Source organism: Equus caballus, chromosome 4, assembly GCF_041296265.1.
Source record: "Equus caballus isolate H_3958 breed thoroughbred chromosome 4, TB-T2T, whole genome shotgun sequence".
NCBI lineage: Eukaryota > Metazoa > Chordata > Mammalia > Perissodactyla > Equidae > Equus > Equus caballus.
The window spans coordinates 18,259,596-18,279,455 of NC_091687.1; the positions used below are offsets into that span (position 1 = coordinate 18,259,596).

The 19,860-nt window shown below is 37.4% G+C and overlaps 1 protein-coding gene across 1 annotated transcript in view; it reads left to right on the forward strand.

Moving 5' to 3' along the window:
• The window catches only part of ABCA13 (ATP binding cassette subfamily A member 13), a 408,916-nt gene that overhangs the window by 65,137 nt on the left and 323,919 nt on the right, over nucleotides 1-19,860 (forward strand). Inside the window, exons 16-17 of the mRNA XM_001496546.5 lie at nucleotides 12,078-12,192; nucleotides 14,844-19,616. Of these exons, the coding sequence (XP_001496596.3) occupies nucleotides 12,078-12,192; nucleotides 14,844-19,616 (4,888 nt within the window). The remainder of the gene's footprint in view (nucleotides 1-12,077; nucleotides 12,193-14,843; nucleotides 19,617-19,860) is intronic.

The window sequence follows — 19,860 nt, forward strand, 5'->3', positions numbered from 1 at the left end:
AACTGCTGCTTTTAGAGGCTGCCAGAGAAGCCCCTCTCTGTGGCCCTCCAGGTCAGACCTACCAACCGCAAGTTGGGTCTGTGCACTTGCTGCAGGTTACCCTGTGAGGCCCTGCACTTCGTACAGCAGTGCTGGGGGAACGGGAACTTCTCTAGGGAGTCGGCCGTGTCCTCTTGGGTTGAATACTCATCCTACATCTTAACTTTCTGCATCACTACCTTGTATTCCTTTTTTTTTTTTTTTTTTTGATGAGGAATACTGTCCCTGAGCTAACATCCATGCCAATCCTCCTCCATTTTGCATGTGGACTCTGCCTTGTGGCTTGATGAGCAGTGTGTAGGTCTGTGCCTGGAGTCTGAACCCACAAACCCCAGGCTGCCCAAGCAGAGTGCGTGAACCCAACCACTATGCCACCAGGCCAGCCTCTTGTCCTCCTTTTTATCACTTATTTCTGCCCACTTGTGACCATTGCCAGAAAAACAGGCTACAAAGAATGACATTCAATATCAGCAAGAGGCTGGGTTCAGATGTCTCAATAGTATTGATAATCACAAACATGTGTTGTGTTTTATGGAAATTGTCATTCAATCCTCATGTCAACCTGTGAGTTGGGTACCACTACAACTTTGTTTTCAGATGACAATACTGAGTCTCAAAGACATTATATTACCTTGAGTAGCTCACAAAACTACTAAGTGTCAAAGTCAAGAATACAAATCCCGGAAGCCTTACTCTGGAGCCTGTAGGCTTACCCACTCCACTTCGCTTTAGACAGATGCTCTCTAGGGACCTAACTCTGCCCAAAGGCTTGCTCTGTTACAGAGATATAGCTCGTGTTGTCAAAGAACTGAGTTTTGTTGATTCTCTCTACTGTACAATTTCTTTCCCATTTCACTAATTTCTCCTTTTATCTTTATTTCCTTCCTTCTACTAAATTTAGTTTGATGGTCTTTTCCTAGCTTCTTGATTTTCAGATTTTCTTTTTTTCTAATAGATGCTTTTAAGGCCATACATTTTCCTTATGCAAAACTCTGGGTATATCCCACACATTTTGATATGTCAGTTTTATTATCAATCAGTTCAAAATTTTCTAGTTTTTATTGTGATTTCTTCTTTGACCCATTGTTATTTAGAAGTACATGACTTAATTTTCAAACATTTAGAGGGCTTTCAAGTTACTTTTAAAAAAAATGATTTCTAGTCTAATTTTACTTTAGTAAGAGAACATACTCTGAATGTGTCAATCTTTCGAACTCGTTGAGATGTGCTTTATGGCAACATGGTTGATCTTGGCAAATGAATGTGCTCTTCAGAAGAATGTGAATTCTGTCATGTTGGTGCAGTAGTTTATATATATGAATTAGGTCAAGTACATTAACTGTGTTATCCAAATCATCCATATCTTACCTATTTCTTATCTGCTTGTTCTATCAGTTACTCATATAGTAACTAAGGTGGTGGATTTGTCTGCTTTCCTTTGTTTTATCAGTTTTACTATATATAATTTGAGGTTATATTATTAGGAACAAAAAGTTTAGAATCAATCTATGTTCTTACTGGATGGGTTCTTGTATCATTACAAAATGATACTCTTTTTTCCTAGTATGGTTTTTGCCTTAAAAATCTACATCATCTGATATTAGTATCTGTATTAATATTAGCATTGGTTGGAGACTAGATACTCAGCTGGGAAGCCACCTCGGTTAAGTTTACTGCTAAGTGTTTTATTCTTTTTGAGGTATTGTGAACGGAATTGTTTTCTTAATTTCCTATTCTGATTATTCATAGTTTTTTGGTGTTGATTTTGTATGCTACAGCTTTGTTGAATTTATTTATTAGTTCTAAGAGTTCTTTGTATGGAATATTTAGGATTTTCTGCATATGTGCTAATGTCATCTGCAAACAAAGAGGATTTTACTTCTTCCTTTCCTATTTGGATACTTTTAATTTCTTTTTCTTGCCTAGTTGCCCCAGCTGGGACTTTCAGAGCTATGTTGAGTAGAAGTGGCAAAGGTGGCCTCTCTCTCTTTTTTTTTCTGTATTTTTCCTCCTTTTTCTTCTCTCTATGCTTCAGTCCAGACGGTTTTCTCTGTCTTACGTCCTAGTTCACCAACTCTTTCTTAAAAATGCCTTTAATGTACTATTAAACTTATTCCTTTACTTCTCAATTTCAGTTATTGTAATGTGTTCTAGAATTTTTATTTGATTTTTTTTTGCGGCGTTTATTAAAATCTATACCTGTTAACTCCAAAAACTTGATCTTCTGGGTTTCTGTTTCTATTGTATGTTTTTCTTCTTTCTATCACTTCTTATTGTGTTTTTATATGTGCTTATTTTTGACTGCATTCCAGACATTATGCATTAAAAAAGTATGGAGATAATTTGATACTCTGGATGATGTTTTCATCCTTCAGACAGGCTTTTTTTGTTTCTGACAGGCAGTTAGGGAAAAGACATATCCTAATTCAGCCAGAAATTGAACTCTTTGTAAGCATGGTGTCCGTGTTTGCGAGAGCTGGTGTATTTCTTGTCTGCTCTGACTACTAGGGTGTAACCCTCTGGATTCCCAACCTGAAGCCATGGTGTTTACCAAAGGCATTTTTTCCTCAGCTGCCCCTGAATTCCAGTTTCTTTCCTGGTCTTGTGAGACTTTTGGAAGCTCTGTTCGCTTTCTCAGCCTCTCAGCCCTTGCTTTTGCGTTTGGAAGTAGCACTTGCCTTCAGTGGAAAAATGGCTCCAAATTCTGGGCCTCGTGACTTCCTTCTTCTTCTGGATGCTGGCCCCACAGACTCCTACTGCCTTGTAAGCTCTCTGATACCTTTCAAACAGATTTTAAAAATCTTTTGACCCCTCCTCTCGAGGTTTAGATGTCTAGACTGAAACAGTCTAGCCTGCCACATGTGGAACTGCCTGTTTCAGTTTAGTCTTCAAAGTGGATGTGTCCCTAACATGTGGGGGACAGAGGAAAGCTTCTGTTTATGGCTTGATGGTTGAGCCTTGACAAACTCTTAGAGGGTGAATAGCGAGATGGTAAAGAGCTTGGATGCTGCGATCAGTCTGATTAGTTTGAAATCTTGGCTCTGCCACTGGCCAGCCATATGATTTGGAAGCTTCAGTTTCCTTCTCTAGAAATAAATATAATAATATGAGGATTAAATAGTTAATACTTGAGATAGTGTGTGGAACATGTTAGGTATACATAAGTATGTAATGAAGAATAAATATTAAGTATACATTCCTTGGTGTGTCATGGCCATGTTACTTGGGGCCAGGTGCTTTAGAGAGAAAACCACTTCCACGTTTCTACAAGGTAGAAGCACGCAAACCAGTGGGTGAGAGTTTTGAGGTCAGAATTAGCCCTGTCCCCTCCACTCTCATTCTTCTCTTAAGAGGCAGCCTCATTTAGCTCAGCACTTTGACCTTTTCATTTCTAAATACTGTGCCTGTTCCAGTCCTTGCTTTTTTATAGTTTGCTATTATTTAATGACTTCCCACTGTGGAAAGTGAGGACTACTTTTATATGCCCCTCTTTTCCTTACATATTTCTCCTCCTCCACCTTACCAGTGTTGTTTCATCACATTCTGGTTAATTCAACACTAAGGGTATACAGAGCTATGTCTATGTGAATAGTGTTCGTATCTGAGTTGTGTGGCAAACCAGTTACATATGCTTTCTTACATCCTCTTCTGTTTTTCCTGAGTCAGTAATGTCTCGTAGATTTCCTTTGATAGTTTTCTATGCATTTAACCCAAGCCTTCAAAACTTATAAACTCTAATATCAATATTCTAGAAAATATCAGATGGTCTCTAAGTGTCCTCCTTTCTTTTTCCTGTTGGCTTGGCCCTCTTCAGTGTTCATACTCCAGTTGTCATTTGGTGGTCCTCTAGGACTGGGAACCCCTTCCTGGGAACCCCCTTACCTTCCTCCTGGGGATCCCTTCTCTGCTTTTCTGTGTTGTGTTGGAGTCCTGGTTCCTGAATTCTGTGTTTTCTGTTCCTTGGTTTACAATCTTGTTCTAGAGAAGCATGTCTTCCAGTAACTTCCTCAGAGGACACTGGAGGTAAACCCAGTTTTCAGATCTTGCATGTTTGATAATGTCTTTCCTTTAGTCTTGATCTTGATTGGTAATTTAGTTGAGTATAAAAATGTAACTCTGAAATTAGTTTGCATTTCATACTCTGACATATCGGGGCTATGGACTGATCCCCTCAGTGCGTGAGTATTTTAGGCAGGACCAGAGCCTCTGAGCCGATTGCTTTCAGCTGTGAGCCACACTCTCTAAGGACCCCAGTGTACCTGACAACTATTTTTATTCACTATGTGTCACAGCTTGAAAAATTTGAAAACTATGTTTAGCTTATAGTGTTCCTATTGAGAAACTCTTCGTGTTAAGACTCTCAATCCTTTATATATACCTTTTTTTCCCATTCTCATTGGTAGATTTTAGGATTCTTTGAGTCCCAGTATTCTGAAATTTCATGAAGACTTAAGTTAGTATTTGACTTAAAAAAAATACACTGTGTTGTGTATGCAGTGGGTCATTTTTACCTGAAAATAAGCATTTTGGAAAATGTGTTTGTAACGTTTCTTTGACAGTCTCAAACCCGACATTATCTCTTTTCTTTTGAGAATTCCTGGTAGGCGTCAGGTAAACATCTTGAGTGATCCTCTAACTTCATAATCTTTTAGAATATTTTCTCTTCAAATTTCTGGAATATTTCCTCAGTTTATTTTAAAACACTTCTATTTAATTAAAAATTTTCAATCATATTTTAAATTTCCAAGAATATTCTTGTTCTGAGGAGATTCATTAAAAATAGCTTTCTGCTCTTGTTGCATCTTTTATCACCCTGAGATATTCCTTTATTTTAAAGTTTGTATCGGCATTTTCTGTTTCTTCTGAGCCTTTTTTTCTGTTTGTTGTGATCTCTGTCTTCCGTATGGAAACCTCCCTTGGGGGCTGATGATGCTCGGCTGCCCAACCACGTGTAAGAATGAGGCGCTGAGATGCTGATGAGAAGTGCGATGTGCACAGGGGTGGCTTCTCAACTGAGGGCCTCCCTCTGGGGTGATCAGGCAGAAGCCAGTTTTCCATGAGGGGATCTCCAGCTGTTGGGAGACATGTTCATCTTTCCTCTTGGGTGGGTCAATTTCTCCAAAGCAGAATTCTCCAAATTCTTGCTAACAGCGCGTGGGTTGGAAGGAATAGGCCTGACTACCAGCATTCAGGAAAAAAGAGAGGAGATGAGAACTTCACTGTTGAAATAGAAAGGTTGAATTAATCCCTAACATATCCACTAATGGTGTGCCGTCCACACTGTCAATGTGTCTGGTACTGCAAGGTCAGAACCAGTCTAGCTCCATTTCTCCAGCTTTGTAAACCTCTGGTCTTCTACTGACACAGGGGAGGAGGAGTTGCCTGGCTGGGGTGATGGAGAGATTGTGTGTTAGGATTTCTCGTTATTAAAATTTTTATCCAAAGCAGTCTGTCCAGTTTCAGTTCCACTGCTCAAACTTAGATTCAGACATTTATACCTACAATTCGTGAGACTTTTGGAGACTCTGCGAAGAAAATCAACTTCCCTCTTTTCGGCTTCAGCTTTGCTTCTCTGCTCTGCCGTACGTCCCTTGCTCATTCGCTTCCTCCTCAATGTTGATCGCTCTCATCTGCTTCTGTTTCCTTTCCCATTCTTTCTATCTACGGGATTATACACTTTTTATTCTCTAGTGCCGTTTTAGTGGTGTTTTGGAAATGAGTGGAGATAAACGCATGTGTTTGATCTTCCATGTTTAACTGGAAGTCTTCAGGGAAAAGTTTTAACAGTTGAAGAATTCCAAAATCAGAATGGGCTCCCTCAACATTTTCCTGTTACTGGAGATAGTCAAGAAGAGGCTAGATGTCTGTTTAACTAGGCTGTTGTAGCGGAAGTTCAACCATTACAAGGATGAGGACCACTTTTAACTGGAGACCGCATGGCTTGATGGAGAGTCCCAAGGGAGCCCCAGTTAGTGCGAGAGATGGACAATAGAGATGGAGTGTCAGCAAAGAGTGTTGGTGTACAAAGCAGGTAGTGACTTTAGTTGTTTGCACCAGGACTTGGAGAATGAGGAGAATTTAATGGGTAGAAACTGTGAGAGAAGAGTGTTCAAATACTTATGTGGTCTAGTCCCTTCAGTCACCTCCAACTCACAAATCTTTCCATACTGAACTTACTTAAATATTAAGGCTTTGGGTAATGAGTGTAGCATAAAACAATTTTGATTATCATATGAAGACATGGATAGTCACCACTAGGGCGAGATGAATAATAACCGAGGTAAATTAGTAGACCACGGGCTCTTTTTTGCCTGTGTTGCACGTATTATACACACCTGCTTCACTTACATCCCTTCCACTCAAAGTGTGGTCCCTGGACCAGCGCCATCAGCATCACCCGGGAGCTTGCTAGACATGCAGAACTTTGGCCCCATCACAGACCTACTGAGTCAGAATATGCATTTTAAGAGGACACCCAGATGATTTCTAAGCATAAGAAAGTTTGAGAAGCTCTGGTTTACATGAATAATAACAGAACAAGTTTGTTGATAGGCATCCAGCTTTAGGTTATACACTCTGTATTTCCCTCTCTCCTTTAAGAAACAAAACCAAACCAACTGCACGTGGTAAGAATGTGGTAAATAGGGACACTAATTAAGTATTCTAATAAAGAGATTCTGCTGTATTATTTAAATGATGGAGTGCAATTTTATCATGGAGATAATGCATGCACTCGTGTGGTGTATTGGCATGGGTTTTGGAGGCAGATGGACTGGGGACCAAACATTGCTTCTGACACAGATTTTATTGAGCAGGTCACTGGGCTTCTATCATAATCGGTTTTATCCTTGGTAAAATAGAAGTTTTATGGCCTGCTTTGTGGGTTTCTTACAAGGACTAAATAGGATAATGTATGTAAAATGCCTAGCATGGTACTTGTACGCATATGCAATAGATATTAGTCCCCTTTTCTTCTCCACAGAAATGAGTGCCAGAAAGATAATGCATCACAAACAACAGCCAGAGAATTTCTATGGTGGAGTATGTTTTCTTCTTTTGTTTAAAAAAGTTATTTGATATGGCTTGGTTTCCTGGTAGCATTAACCTTTTTTTTTTTAAAGATTTTATTTTATTTTCTTTTTTCTCCCCAAAGCCCCCACTACGTAGTTGTATATTCTTTGTTGTGGGTCCTTCTAGTTGTGGTATGTGGGACGCTGCCTCAGCGTGGTTTTGATGAGCAGTGCCATGTCCGCGCCCAGGATTCGAACCAACGAAACACTGGGTCGCCTGCAGCGGAGCCCGCGAACTTAACCACTCGGCCACGGGGCCAGCCCCAGCATTAACCTTTTTTTAACCTGATGTTAATCACACACACCTGTGCTAATTTTCAAGCTTGTTACCAGCTTTTTTCCCCTTCAACATTTATAAAATTATATATAATGAAAGCCAGTCTATTTCCGTGGGAACTCAGTGAAGTATAAAAGGCACAAGTTTCATGTAATTTTGCTTCTGAATTAGGTGCTAGACAGGTTAAATTACTTATGTCAGTTAGAAGGATTTCTTTCTTTAAAAACAAAAACAGGTTTATTGAAATATAATTGACGTCCAACAAACCCCACATATTAAAAGTGTATACTTTGTTAGGTCTGACATATGTATATATCCATGAAACTATCACCACCTTTGAGAGAGTGAACATATCCATCACTCCCAAACGTTTCCTCTTGCTCGTTGTAATCCTTGCTGCTGTCACTTCCAGCCCCCTGCTCCTGTCCCCAGGCAACCACTGATCTGCTGTCACTATTGATTGGTTTTCATTTCTTAGAAATTTACATAAATGGAATTATACAGTATGTACTCTTATTTGATGTCTTTTACTCAGCAAAATTATTTAGAATTAATTAGTTTAAGCCTCATTCATGTGGTAGCATGTTCATTTCTTTTTATTGCTAAGTAATATTCCATTGTATGGAGGTATCACAGTTTGTCTATCCATCCACACAATTCACAATTGGCTTGTTTCCTGTTTTTGGTTATTGCAAATAAATCTGCTGTGAACATTCTTGTACAGTCTTGTATGGAATATTCTTTCTTTTCTTTAGAAGTAAAATGCCTGGATTATATGGTATGTGCATGTGTAACTTTTTAAGAAACTGGCAAACTGTCTTTCAAAGCTGCTGTGCCATTTTACACTCCTAAGAGTACTGTAAGAGAGTTCCAGTCTCTCCACATTCTCACCAACACTTGGTATTGTCAGTTTTAAAAGTCTTAGCCATTCTAATAGGTGTGTGGTGGTATCTCATTATGGATTTAATTTACATTTATGAGTAATGATTTTGAACATCTGTCTTTTCTTGTGCTTATGTGCTATCTGTATATCTTTAGTTATGAATTGTCTATTGAAATCTTTTTCCCACTTTTTAAATTGGGTTGTGTGTTTGTTATTGAGTTTAAAAGTCCCTTGTGAATGCAAGATACAAGCCCTTGGTCAGATATATGCTTGGCAGATGTTTGCTTCCAGGATCTGGCTTGTCTTTGCATTCTTCTTAACAATGTCATCTACGAGCTGAAGTTTTCATTTTGATCTTTTTTCTTTTTTCGATGGATCATGCCTTTCGTATTACAGCTAAGAAATCCTTGCTAACTCTTTGCTAACTCACAGGTGTTTCTCCTATGTTTTCTTCTAGAAGATTAACAGCTTTAGGTTTTAAATTAGGTCTAGGATGCACTCTGAGTTAATTTTTATATGAAGTAGGTGTATATTGAATTTTGTTTTTATTTTATTTTTTTTGCGTATGGAGATCCAATTGCTCCAGAAAAATTTGTCATGAAGATAATCCTTTCTCCACTGAATCACCTTTGTACTTTTGTTAAATAAGTTGTCCAGACACAGAAGTGTGGGTCTTCTCCTGTACTGTTTCTTCTGTTTCAGCGATGTATTCATTGATCTTTACACCAATATCACACAATCTTGATTATTGTAGCTTTATAGTAAGTCAGGTAATGGTAGCCTCCTAACTTTCTTCTTCTTTTTAAAAATGCTTTTAGCTATTCCAGGTGATTTGCATTTCTATTTGAATTTTAGAATCTACTTGTCAATTTCTCAAAATTCTGCTAGAATTTTAACCAGGATTGAATTGAATCTATAGGTAAACTTAGAGAGGATGACTTTTTACCATATTCAGTCTTCTGATTCACGAGCAGAGTGTATCTCTCCATTGATTTATGTCTTACTTTTTCTTAGCAATTTCTTGTAGTTTTCATTGTAGACGTCTTTCATATCTTTTGTCAGATTTATAGAATCTGTAGTAATATCACCTCTCTCATTTTTTTTTTTGTCAGTAATTTGTGCTTTTCTTTTTTCTTGATCACTTTGCCTAGAGGTTTATCAATGCTAGTGATCTCAAAGAACTAGCCTTTGATTTTGTTAATTTTTTTCTATTTCCTTACTTTCCACTTTGATCTTCATTATTTTCTTTCTTCTACTTACTTTCAGTTTAACTGACTCTTCATTTCCTGTTTCCTAACATGGAAGTTGAGGTCATTGATTTGAAACCTTTGTTCTTTTCTAATGTAGGTGTTTAATGGTATACATTTCTCCCTAAGTATTTTTTTCAGTAGCATCCCACAAATATTGGCATATTGTACTTTCATTTTCATTCTGTTTTAATGTGCTTTTTTGTTGTTGTTATTGAGGACGATTCGCCCTGCGCTAACATCCACTGCCAATCTTCCTCTTTTTTTTATATGTGAACTGCCACCACAGAATGGCTGCTAACAGACAAATGATGTAGGTCCATGCCTGGGAACTGAACCAGGGCCACCAATGCAGAGTGCACTGAACTTGACCACTAGGCAACCGGGGCTGGATCTTAAAGTACTTTTAAATTTATCTTTTCATTTCTCTTTTGATCCATTAGTTATTTAAAAGTGTGTTATTTAGTTTCCAAATATGTGGGATTTTCCAGGTACATTTCTATTATTGATTTCTAATTTAATTAGTAAGTGAACATCCTTTGTATGACTTTAATCCTGTTAAATTCATTGAGATCGTTTTATGGGCTAGAATACGATCTCCCTTGGTAAATGTTCCATGTACACCTGAGAAGAATGTGAACTATGTTGTTGTTGGTTGGGGACATCCATGAACATCAATGAGATCAAGTTGCTTGATAGTGTTGGACAAATCTACATCCTTACTGATATTTTGTTTTCCTGTTCAGTCAGTTATATGGAGAGGGGTATTGAAGTCTCCAACTATAATTGTGGATTTCTCCTTATATTTTCTCAGTTTTTGTCTCATGTGTTTTGAAGCTCTGTTATAATGTGGATGACCATTTAGAATTATATTTTCTTGATTAATTGATACCTTTATCATTACGAAATTATGATAATATCATCTGACATCTACTTGTTCTGATAGCTTTCCTTCAATTAGTGTTAACATGATATTTCTTTTCCATCCTTTTACTTTTAACTTATTTATGTCTTTTATGTAGTGCATTTCTTACTAGTTGGGTCTTGTTTTATCTAATCTGACAAGTTTTACCTTTTAATTGGGGTATTTAAGCCATATAATATAAACTAAATAGTATAGACTATTTTCTGTGATTAATGCTTTTCTCTGCTAATTCTACTTGAATTTTGTCCATTCTTGGTCAGGTTTTTTTTTTTCCCTAAAGAAATTCTTTCAATTTTTTTTCTTTTTGGCTGGGAAAGATTCACCCTGAACTAACATTTGTTGCCAATCTTCCTTTTTTTTTTAAAGATTTTATTTTTTTTCCTTTTTCTCCCCAAAGCCCCCCAGTACATAGTTGTATATTCTTCGTTGTGGGTCCTTCTAGTTGTGGCATGTGGGAAGCGGCCTCAGCGTGGTTTGATGAGCAGTGCCATGTCCGCGCCCAGGATTCGAACCAACGAAACACTGGGCTGCCTGCAGCGGAGCACGCGAACTTAACCACTCGGCCACGGGGCCAGCCCCCAATCTTCCTGTTTTAAAAATTTCCCTCTCTGAAGCTCCAGTACACAGTTGTATATTCTAGTTGTAAGTCCTTCTTGTTCTTCTATGTAAGCTGCCACCACAGTATGGCTACTGACAGACAAGTGGTGTGGTCTCACGCCTGGGCTCTGAACCCAGGCTGCTGAATGGCAGTGCACTGAACTTTAACCACTAGGCCATCAGGGCTGGCTCTGGGTCAGTTTTGATTGATTATTTTTTCTCCTAAATATGGGTCACATTTTCCTGCTTCTTTGTGTACCTGGTAATTTTTGATTGGATGCCAAATATTACGACTTTAGTCTTGTTTTGTGCTTGTTATTTTGCTTTCCTATGTTCTTGAAAACAGTTTGATTCTTTAGGGTGCCGCCTTTAGGATTTGTTAGGCAGGACTGAAGCAGAGCTCAGCGTGGTTGTAAGTATTCCCCACTACTGAGGCAAGACCCTTTTGCATCTTCTCCTCAATGTCTAATGAGTCATGGACCATTCAAGTCTGGCTAAGGGAAATGTTCTTGGCCCTGTGTGTTGGCTGGACACTTGTCTTTAATCCTTTTGAGAGGGTCTTTCCCTGGTCTCAGGTAGCTTCTTCACATGCATGGTTTGGTTAGCCCTCAGCTGAACACTTGAAGGAGGCATCCAGCAGGTGATCCTGCTGTGCTTCTCTCTCCTTTCTGGTCTCCATCCTGTTACTCCACTGTCTTAGGTTCTAAACTTCATCCCCTCAATTCAAGATGTCCACCAGCTCCAGCATAGTTCCTCCTTCCTGAGTCATGGCCAGAACACTCTCTTAAGGTGGCAAGAAGGATAATTGTAGGTGTCATCTTGATTGTTTTGTGTCTTTCATGGATCACTGTCCTATGTTTCTCGAGAGCCAGAGGTACTTCATCCTGGCCAGAAGAGGAGGTCACATCAGAAGGATTAATAACCCTCTTCTGTTATATTTTCAGCCATGTTAACCAAACCACTATAGCATTTTTCACTTTATTAGATTTGACTGTTACATCCAACTTGAAATCAACATATGAAATGCCTTTCTATTTAGCTTTCTCTGAGGAATCTCCTTGTTATGAAGAAAATATGGATTGGAAAATCATCAGTGATAATTATTTTGCATTTTTGAATAACTTACTCAGGTCTCCAATAGCATCCATATCCAGGTAAGTTTGCAGAATTCAACTCCCAGTTCTTGATTTAACTATTATCTGAAAATAAGCAAAACCTAATTTAAGATACACTAGCTTTCAAGTGTGAGATCCTGATTTAGCTACTGACTCAATATTTCATATTAGGTCTCAATAAATATTTGTTTCACAGAATATATGACATGTTTCCATAGATTTTGAAAGGAAATGCAGATTATAGTAATAAGATTTTCCTTCAAAAGCATGTTTTATAATAGATACTCCAAAAATAAAATCTTTCTTTGAAAATTTGTCTTATCTAGTTGCTTAGACTTTAGGCATGATTGAAGATTCTGTTCGTTCTGGAGACTTTTGGGAGAGAAGTGATCTTTGGAACTAAATCTGCCAGATTATATACTGCTCTGTTACTTCAGTACATGCATTGAAATGGAAATTTTTATGTATAATTATGGATATTGTGTATAGTTTAAAAGCGCACTGTATTGTTTGCGGATTGTGTTGTGACACGATGGGGCAGAGGCTTGGCATTAAAGCCGTAGCTCTCAAATTTGGGAATGGTTCAAACTTATCTGGGAAGTTTGCTGAAAATACAATATGCCTGGACCTTGCCCCAGACATGCTAAGTCTTGCCTACATACAAGACTCAGGTTTCTACAGACTTAACAAATTCTACAGGCGGTTCTGGTACACACCAAAGTTTAAAAACCATTCTGCAACAGTTATCTAGACCTGAGATTCATCACACTTGGGGAAACTTTTTAAGCTCAGTCTTAGTGGACACAGAAGAAGGAGAATGAAATGGACCCTCCAGAGAATCAGTTCCTTACTCATGTCAGATTTATGATAACTTACTGTCCTGACAGTCTGAAATATTTAATAGCTCTAGAAAGACAGCAACAAAACTAGCCTATATATGCTCCAAGGGCGTGATTACTTTTATGTCTGTAGACCCATAGCAGCTAGCACAGCATATTTCATGATAGATGCTACATAACTAGATGTTGCCTTAATGAATGAATGAATGAATGAATAAGAATTGATATTAAGTGCCATTAGTATTAAGAAAGCTGAGCTTGAAATGAGAAAACCTGGGCCATATCCCGTTCCTATAATATAATAGCAGCGTGAATCTGCTAATTGAGAAAACATTCTGAAATCTTTCCATTTCCAAGAAATGGAAATAATGATGTGTACCTCAAAAGGCTGTTGTAGGAATGGACTGAGATTATAGTTGTGAAAGTGCTTTATAAATTGTAAAGTGATCTAAAAGGGTACAGCAACATTACTCCTAGTAATACTGGTTCCACTTCAGCTGTTACTCAAACTACTATTACTTCTCCGTGACCTCTCAGCTCCCAATACAAAACACAATAGTTTTGTATCCTACTCTGTCAATACACCATTACTTGCGTTGTAGCTGTGCATACATTTCTGCACAGGGCTGTATTTGAGCAAGATTCATATTGAATTCCTAATAGCAGAGCTTTCTTTCTCCTGATGGAAATTTTTCCCAGGAAATGTTTTTAATGTTTCATGGTTCAAAGTAGCCACTCTCTGTCTACAAATAACAATACAGTACATTAAGCCTGCATTTTTTCCTTCTCTCAGACCCCAGCTATGCGAGAGGAAAGCACCATTCCTACATTTGATTAATCCTGTTTCTATCCTACGCCAGACAGTGTGTTATAAAACAAGATTACAGAGTTAGAGAAGTTTAGAAAGTAATTCACCCTTTAAGGGATTAATGGCCAATACAGGTCAAAATCCCTTACCTGCAAATTCTGAAATCTTAAAAAGTCTGAAAATTGAAGCTTTTCTTATGGTTGACATCACTACTCATTCCGCAGACTTAGGTGTTGAATCTGTTGACCCCACACATTGAGCCCATTCTCAGGTTTCACTGCAGAAGTGTTACTGAGTTGACAGAGAGGTTGCCCAGTCCCCACTGATCAGGGGGACATGAATATATATCTTAAAGTCTGAAACACATGGGGCCCAAGGATTTCAAAAATGGACTTGTAGCTCATAAGTTAGTGGAAGTGAGTAACTTCTCCAAAGGCGGACTTCTTTTGCAAGTGTGGACTTGTCTTAACCCCTGAGTTATTCCTTTGAGAATTCTTTGTATTTTAAAGATAAACACCTGGAGAGAAGGTGCACCATCTAACATTATGAGTTTCTAATAGTGGGAAGTATGGTATTGTTGAAAGAGCACAGGAATCACCTTCTAGATTGGGGAGAATCCCAACAGTTGTCTTTAAATCATACAGGGGCAGTTTCTGACGCATCTAGCCATTCGGACAACCTCTATCGCCAAGACTTTCTGAGACGAAATAAGGAATTGAATTGTAAAATTCTTCTGACATAAATAACAAACTAATCTGTAACAATCATACATCTGAACTCATATAGTAAAGTAATTTAAAATGCCTTGTTTTGGGTGCAGAAAGCAGATTTTAAGAAATATATGCATCTGCATTACGGATTTCTAAAACACTTCTGAATGCTCACATTCATTTAATTCCCACTGGGAATATATTGTCTAGTAAATATTTCATTTAAATTTTACTTTAAATAAGCCTAAGTATTACCTTGAAAATTTGATAAATTGAATTTGTCTTGAATTTATTTATTTTTTTGATACTAAAATAATTCTGTTAATATTGTAGGGTCTTTCATTCCACAAAGGAACTTCTAATGACGGAAAAGAAGTTGCATACCCTTGAGGATGAGCAAATGGACTTTCTTTTATCATTCGTGGGAATTTTGGAGAAATTATTATTGCCTAATCCTTTCAATTCATTCAGTGTTCCCAAATTCCATAACCTCCTATCTCTCACTGAGGCTATTCTGAATACAAGTCATTTGTGGAGTAATCATTTAGAAAGTTTAGAGATCGGTTTATCTTCTATTGATATTCAAAAACTTGTGGAATTTGGCAAAGAAATGATTGAAAAAACACAAACTCTTGAAAGTCTCTGGATAAGGAAAGAATCAAGAAATATTTTGAGATTTATGGAATTAATACTTTTTGAAATTAATCCCAAGCTACTAGAATTGTGGATATATGGCATTTCAGGAGAAAGAGCTAAATTAGAAACTTTGTCTACACTTATAAATTTTTCTGTTCCAGAAGATGAGATGAGTCTTAGTAAAAGCTTTAACTTTTCCCAGTTGTTCCATTCAGATTGGTCTAAATCACCAGCTGTGAAAATGGATTTTGTACATTTAAGTGAAACTGTAATAAATAGTCTCTATGAATTTGGATTTCTGAGGCAGGAAGAAGTCTCAGAAGCTCTGGACATAGTCTATGCTATAAGGAATGCATCCCAACTTTTCTCAGCTCTTTCTGAACCTCAAAAACAAGAAATTGATAAAATTTTGACTCATATATATCTAAATGTCTTCAAGGACAAAGATTCAGCTTTACTTCTGCAGGTTTATTCTTCATTTTACCAACATATTTATAAATTCTTGAGCATTCAGAGTAGAGAGTCTTTGCTATCTGTCCTTAAACAAATCTCAGAACATATTTTGGATATCATAAAGCAATTTAATTTCCAAAACATCAGTAAAACATTTGCATTTTTACATGAGACAATGGGGGTTCTTGAGGGAATTTCTGAAGTATCTTATTGTCAGCAATTGCTTTCAATTTTTAACTTTTTGGAGCTTCAAGCCCAATCTTTGATGTCAACAGAGGACCCAGGACTGGAAGTAGTCCACGCTACTTTGACTGGTCTCAAACAGCTGCTCATAGTAGACCAAGATTTCCGTATTTCTTTATTTCAATATATGAGCCAACTCTTCAATGGATCGGTAGAAGTCCTGCTGGGTAATGAATGCTTTGCTTTGGATAATAAAAGCATTTCTTCTGTTAATTATTCAATAGGTGGAGGGTCTTCATTTATTCTTCCGTGGGCACAAATTCTTTCAAACTTCTCAGCAAATGGCAATGTGTTCAATGAGTTTACGGCTGTTCACTGTACTGTTTCATGGCTTCAAATGTGGACTGAAATCTGGGGAAGCATATCTCAAATATTCAAGTTTGACATGAATGTTTTCACTCCTCTTCATGTTGGTCTCACTCAGCTTTTGGATGAATTGGGAAATGATGTGAAAATTTCTAAAAGCTGCCGGGGAATATTTCCCACCCATCGCCCTGCTCAACTCATGTTAAATTTGTTTAAAAATGTAACTCAAGCAGATGGTTTCCATGACTGGGATGATTTTCTGAATCTCAGGGATCTCTGGGTAGCATTAGGTGATGCGTTAGTTAGAGTAAAGTCGCTTAACCCAGACCAAATAGAAAAATCCCTTTTCACCTTGGAAACTGCCCTGCGTCAGCTAAAGGCACTTCCGTTAAACACAAATTCAAGCAGAGAGTTTTTAAATTCTCTGCTTGGTATTTTCATCGAGCTAAGCAATACCTCAGAATATGTGGATAGAAATGTACATTTGATAAATCACTTTCTTTCAAATAACCTCACAAATTATGGAGTAAAGTTTGAAAGTGTCATCATCAAGTTAAGAGAAACAATGTTATTTCTTAGAAATGTGTCACATGACCAAGATTTGTTGTCCTGTGCTGATATTTTTCACAATGTTACTGAGTTTGTTTTGGAAGATGGCTTATTATATGTAAATACTTCACAGAGGACATTACATATTCTGGCAATGTTAAATTCCACATTTTCCTCTGAGGACACAATTAGCAGACTGAAAGGATGCATTGCGTGGGTAGACGTCATAAACCATCTGTACTTGATGTATAATTCCAGTTTTTCGCAAGGCCATCTTCAGGGTATTTTGGGGAGTTTCAGAGATGTGGAAAACAAAATTAACTCTACGTTGAAGCTTATTACTTGGATGTTAGATATAAAGGAACAGCGTTGTTCATTGAATAAGTCAAATATAAATTGTGTGAATATTAACTTGAAAAATATAACTGACTTTCTAAATTTTATACTTACTGCAGTCTTTGAAAAGGCAAAGGTACCAAAATTTGAGATTTTATTAACTCTTTTAAATGACTCCACAAACCAAGTAAGGATGATTATCAACAACTTAACAAGAGACTTTGATTTTGCATCTCAATCCAACTGGACACATTTTACTGAATTAATTCTAAGACCCATAGAAATGTCAGATGAAATTCCTAGCCAATTTCAAAATATTTGGCTGCATTTAGTAGCTCTGGGAAAGGAAATTCAAACCCTTATGAAAGATATTTCTGCTAACATCCTGGAAAATAACTCCTCTTCTAAAGCAGAAAGATTTCTAAATAGATTTGCTATCAATCCAAAAGAAAAAGATATAAACAGTTTAGGCAATTCTTTTTATCATTTAGCTAGTTACTTTGCCTTCAGTTTACCTCATGATCTCCAAAATTCATCACAAACAATTCCACATGAACTAATGAAAGCTGTGGGTCTAGGTATTCAACTGATTAGGGATGTGTTCAACTCCCTCCTGCCCTCAGATCATCACAGTATTCTAGAAGATCCAGGTAATATTCAAGTTTTAAAGAAGGTGACTTCTGTCCTGCACACTCTCAAGAAGACAGACACAGACCTGCTAGTAGGTCAACTTGAACAAATTAGTGAAGGCCTGGTGGATTTCTTTAAGAATATCAGTAGATTGGGTACTGGCAATATGGGAGTCGATCTGCTTGTTGGCTTGATGGAAAAATTTGTAGACAGCTCACATTCTTGGAATGTAAATCATCTGCTGAAACTCTCACGCCTGTTTCCGAAAGATGAGGTTAACGCTGTGGTAGATGTGTATTACGCGCTACCTCCTGCCGTGAGGCTCCTGAAGAGAGTCGTTGACAAAAATGTCACGGAAGCCCTCAAGGATGTCTATAACTTCACACTCTTCCATGGCATAAGCATTTCAAATGTCACCAAGGAAGACTTTGCTGTTGTGATAAAAACTTTTTCGGACACAATTGAATTAATATCAGAAAGACCAGGTATTCTTTCAGAGGCTTTAACGTGCCTTCCTGTGGTTTGGTGCTGGAATCACACAACTTCTGGATTTCAGCACAACCCAAAGTTAGAAGCCTGTAAGGCCCAGGAGCTCGTGTCTTCTTCCTTTTATAGCAAAGTGTCCAGTATACTTGAGCTCCTCCACCTGTCTCCCCCGGGTGAGGTTTCACAATGCTCCAATGAAAGCTCACAGATGGAAATAACTAGGAAAATGGTCTGTGTAATTCATGAATTGATGGACTGGAATTCCATTCTTCTCGAGCTGTCTGAAGTCTTGCATATTAAAACTTCACTTGTGAAAACTGTGCAAGAATTTTGGAGTAAGATACTACCATTTGTCTTCTCCTCTGGAAATCAAAGCAATGACAGCATCTCTAAACTTTGTCCCCATGGTCCCATAAAGCAAGTTGCTTTGAAAATCATAGAAAAACTTAAAAATATCAACTTTACTAAAGTGGTGTCAGATAAAAACATTCTTGATAAGCTAGCTAGTTTAAACCAGATCTTTAATGTTAATGAAGACACAGAGGCATCTGTTCGAAATAATATTTCCTTAAATTTGGAAAGGATAATAAACTCTATTTCTAGGGATCAGAGCCTAGAAAATAGTACTCATTCTCTAGTCTCTTCATTCATGATGTTTCTGAATACAAACCTTACAGGTGGTAGTTTAGAAGCACTTTCAAGTTTTGTTAAAAAGAGTGAAACAACTTACAGCTTTGACAAACTATGGCTTGAATTTGAACAAATCATGAAAGATCTAACCCACGACTTTAATATCGGACTCCTGTTCTCTGAAGTTAACAAAAAAATTCAAATTATTAATTCAGTAGCTCTTCAAAACATAACTTTGCAACTTGCACATTTTTTGGAAAGGCTGGGTTCATCATCATTGAAGGCATTAGAAATTATTGAAGATTTTCTATTGGTCACAAAAAACTGGCTTCATAAATATGCAAATGAAGAATACTTCAGAATGATACAAACATTTCTTCTGCTGGCCAATGAGAGTTCAACTGATGATGTAGCTTTGTTAACTGAAGACGTTACTACCTTTTTGGATTATCTCAAAAACATTTCTAGAAAAGATGGTTTTGATGTTTCCCTTCTTACTCATCTGCTAAACCAAGAACAGCTAACTAATTTCTCAGTTTTTCAGTTACCTTTTGAAAACTCTCTAATTAATTCAACCAGTAACTTAGCCGGGAGTTCTCAAGAAGCAGCCTCCAATTTAAGTGATACTGACCTTCAAATAATGAATTTCATTAACTTCACCTTGAACCATACACACTCAGAAAATGGTGAGAGAATAATTCTCCCTCCAAGAAGCATGGTGAATTTCCTGGAACAGCTTTTGAAAACAATCTTCTCCTTTTTACTAAAGGAAAATTCTGAGAGCAAAATATCTCTTCTGCTAAAAGACTTCCACAAAGATATCATTGCAGAGATGAGGTGAGTTGACTGTTGCTTTGTATAGTACACGTGCTGATTATACATTACAATCCACTTTACTTCCTGGAGTATATAAATGTCAATAACAGCACTAGAACTTAACATCTTTGAATGACCTTTGAAGTGAATTTTATCTTAGTGAACATTTTATTAAAATGTCAAGGTAAAATAATTTTGGTGATTGTCATCTAACTAGTAAATGTATATAAACATAGCCCCTGGTAATTAATCACATAGTATGCTT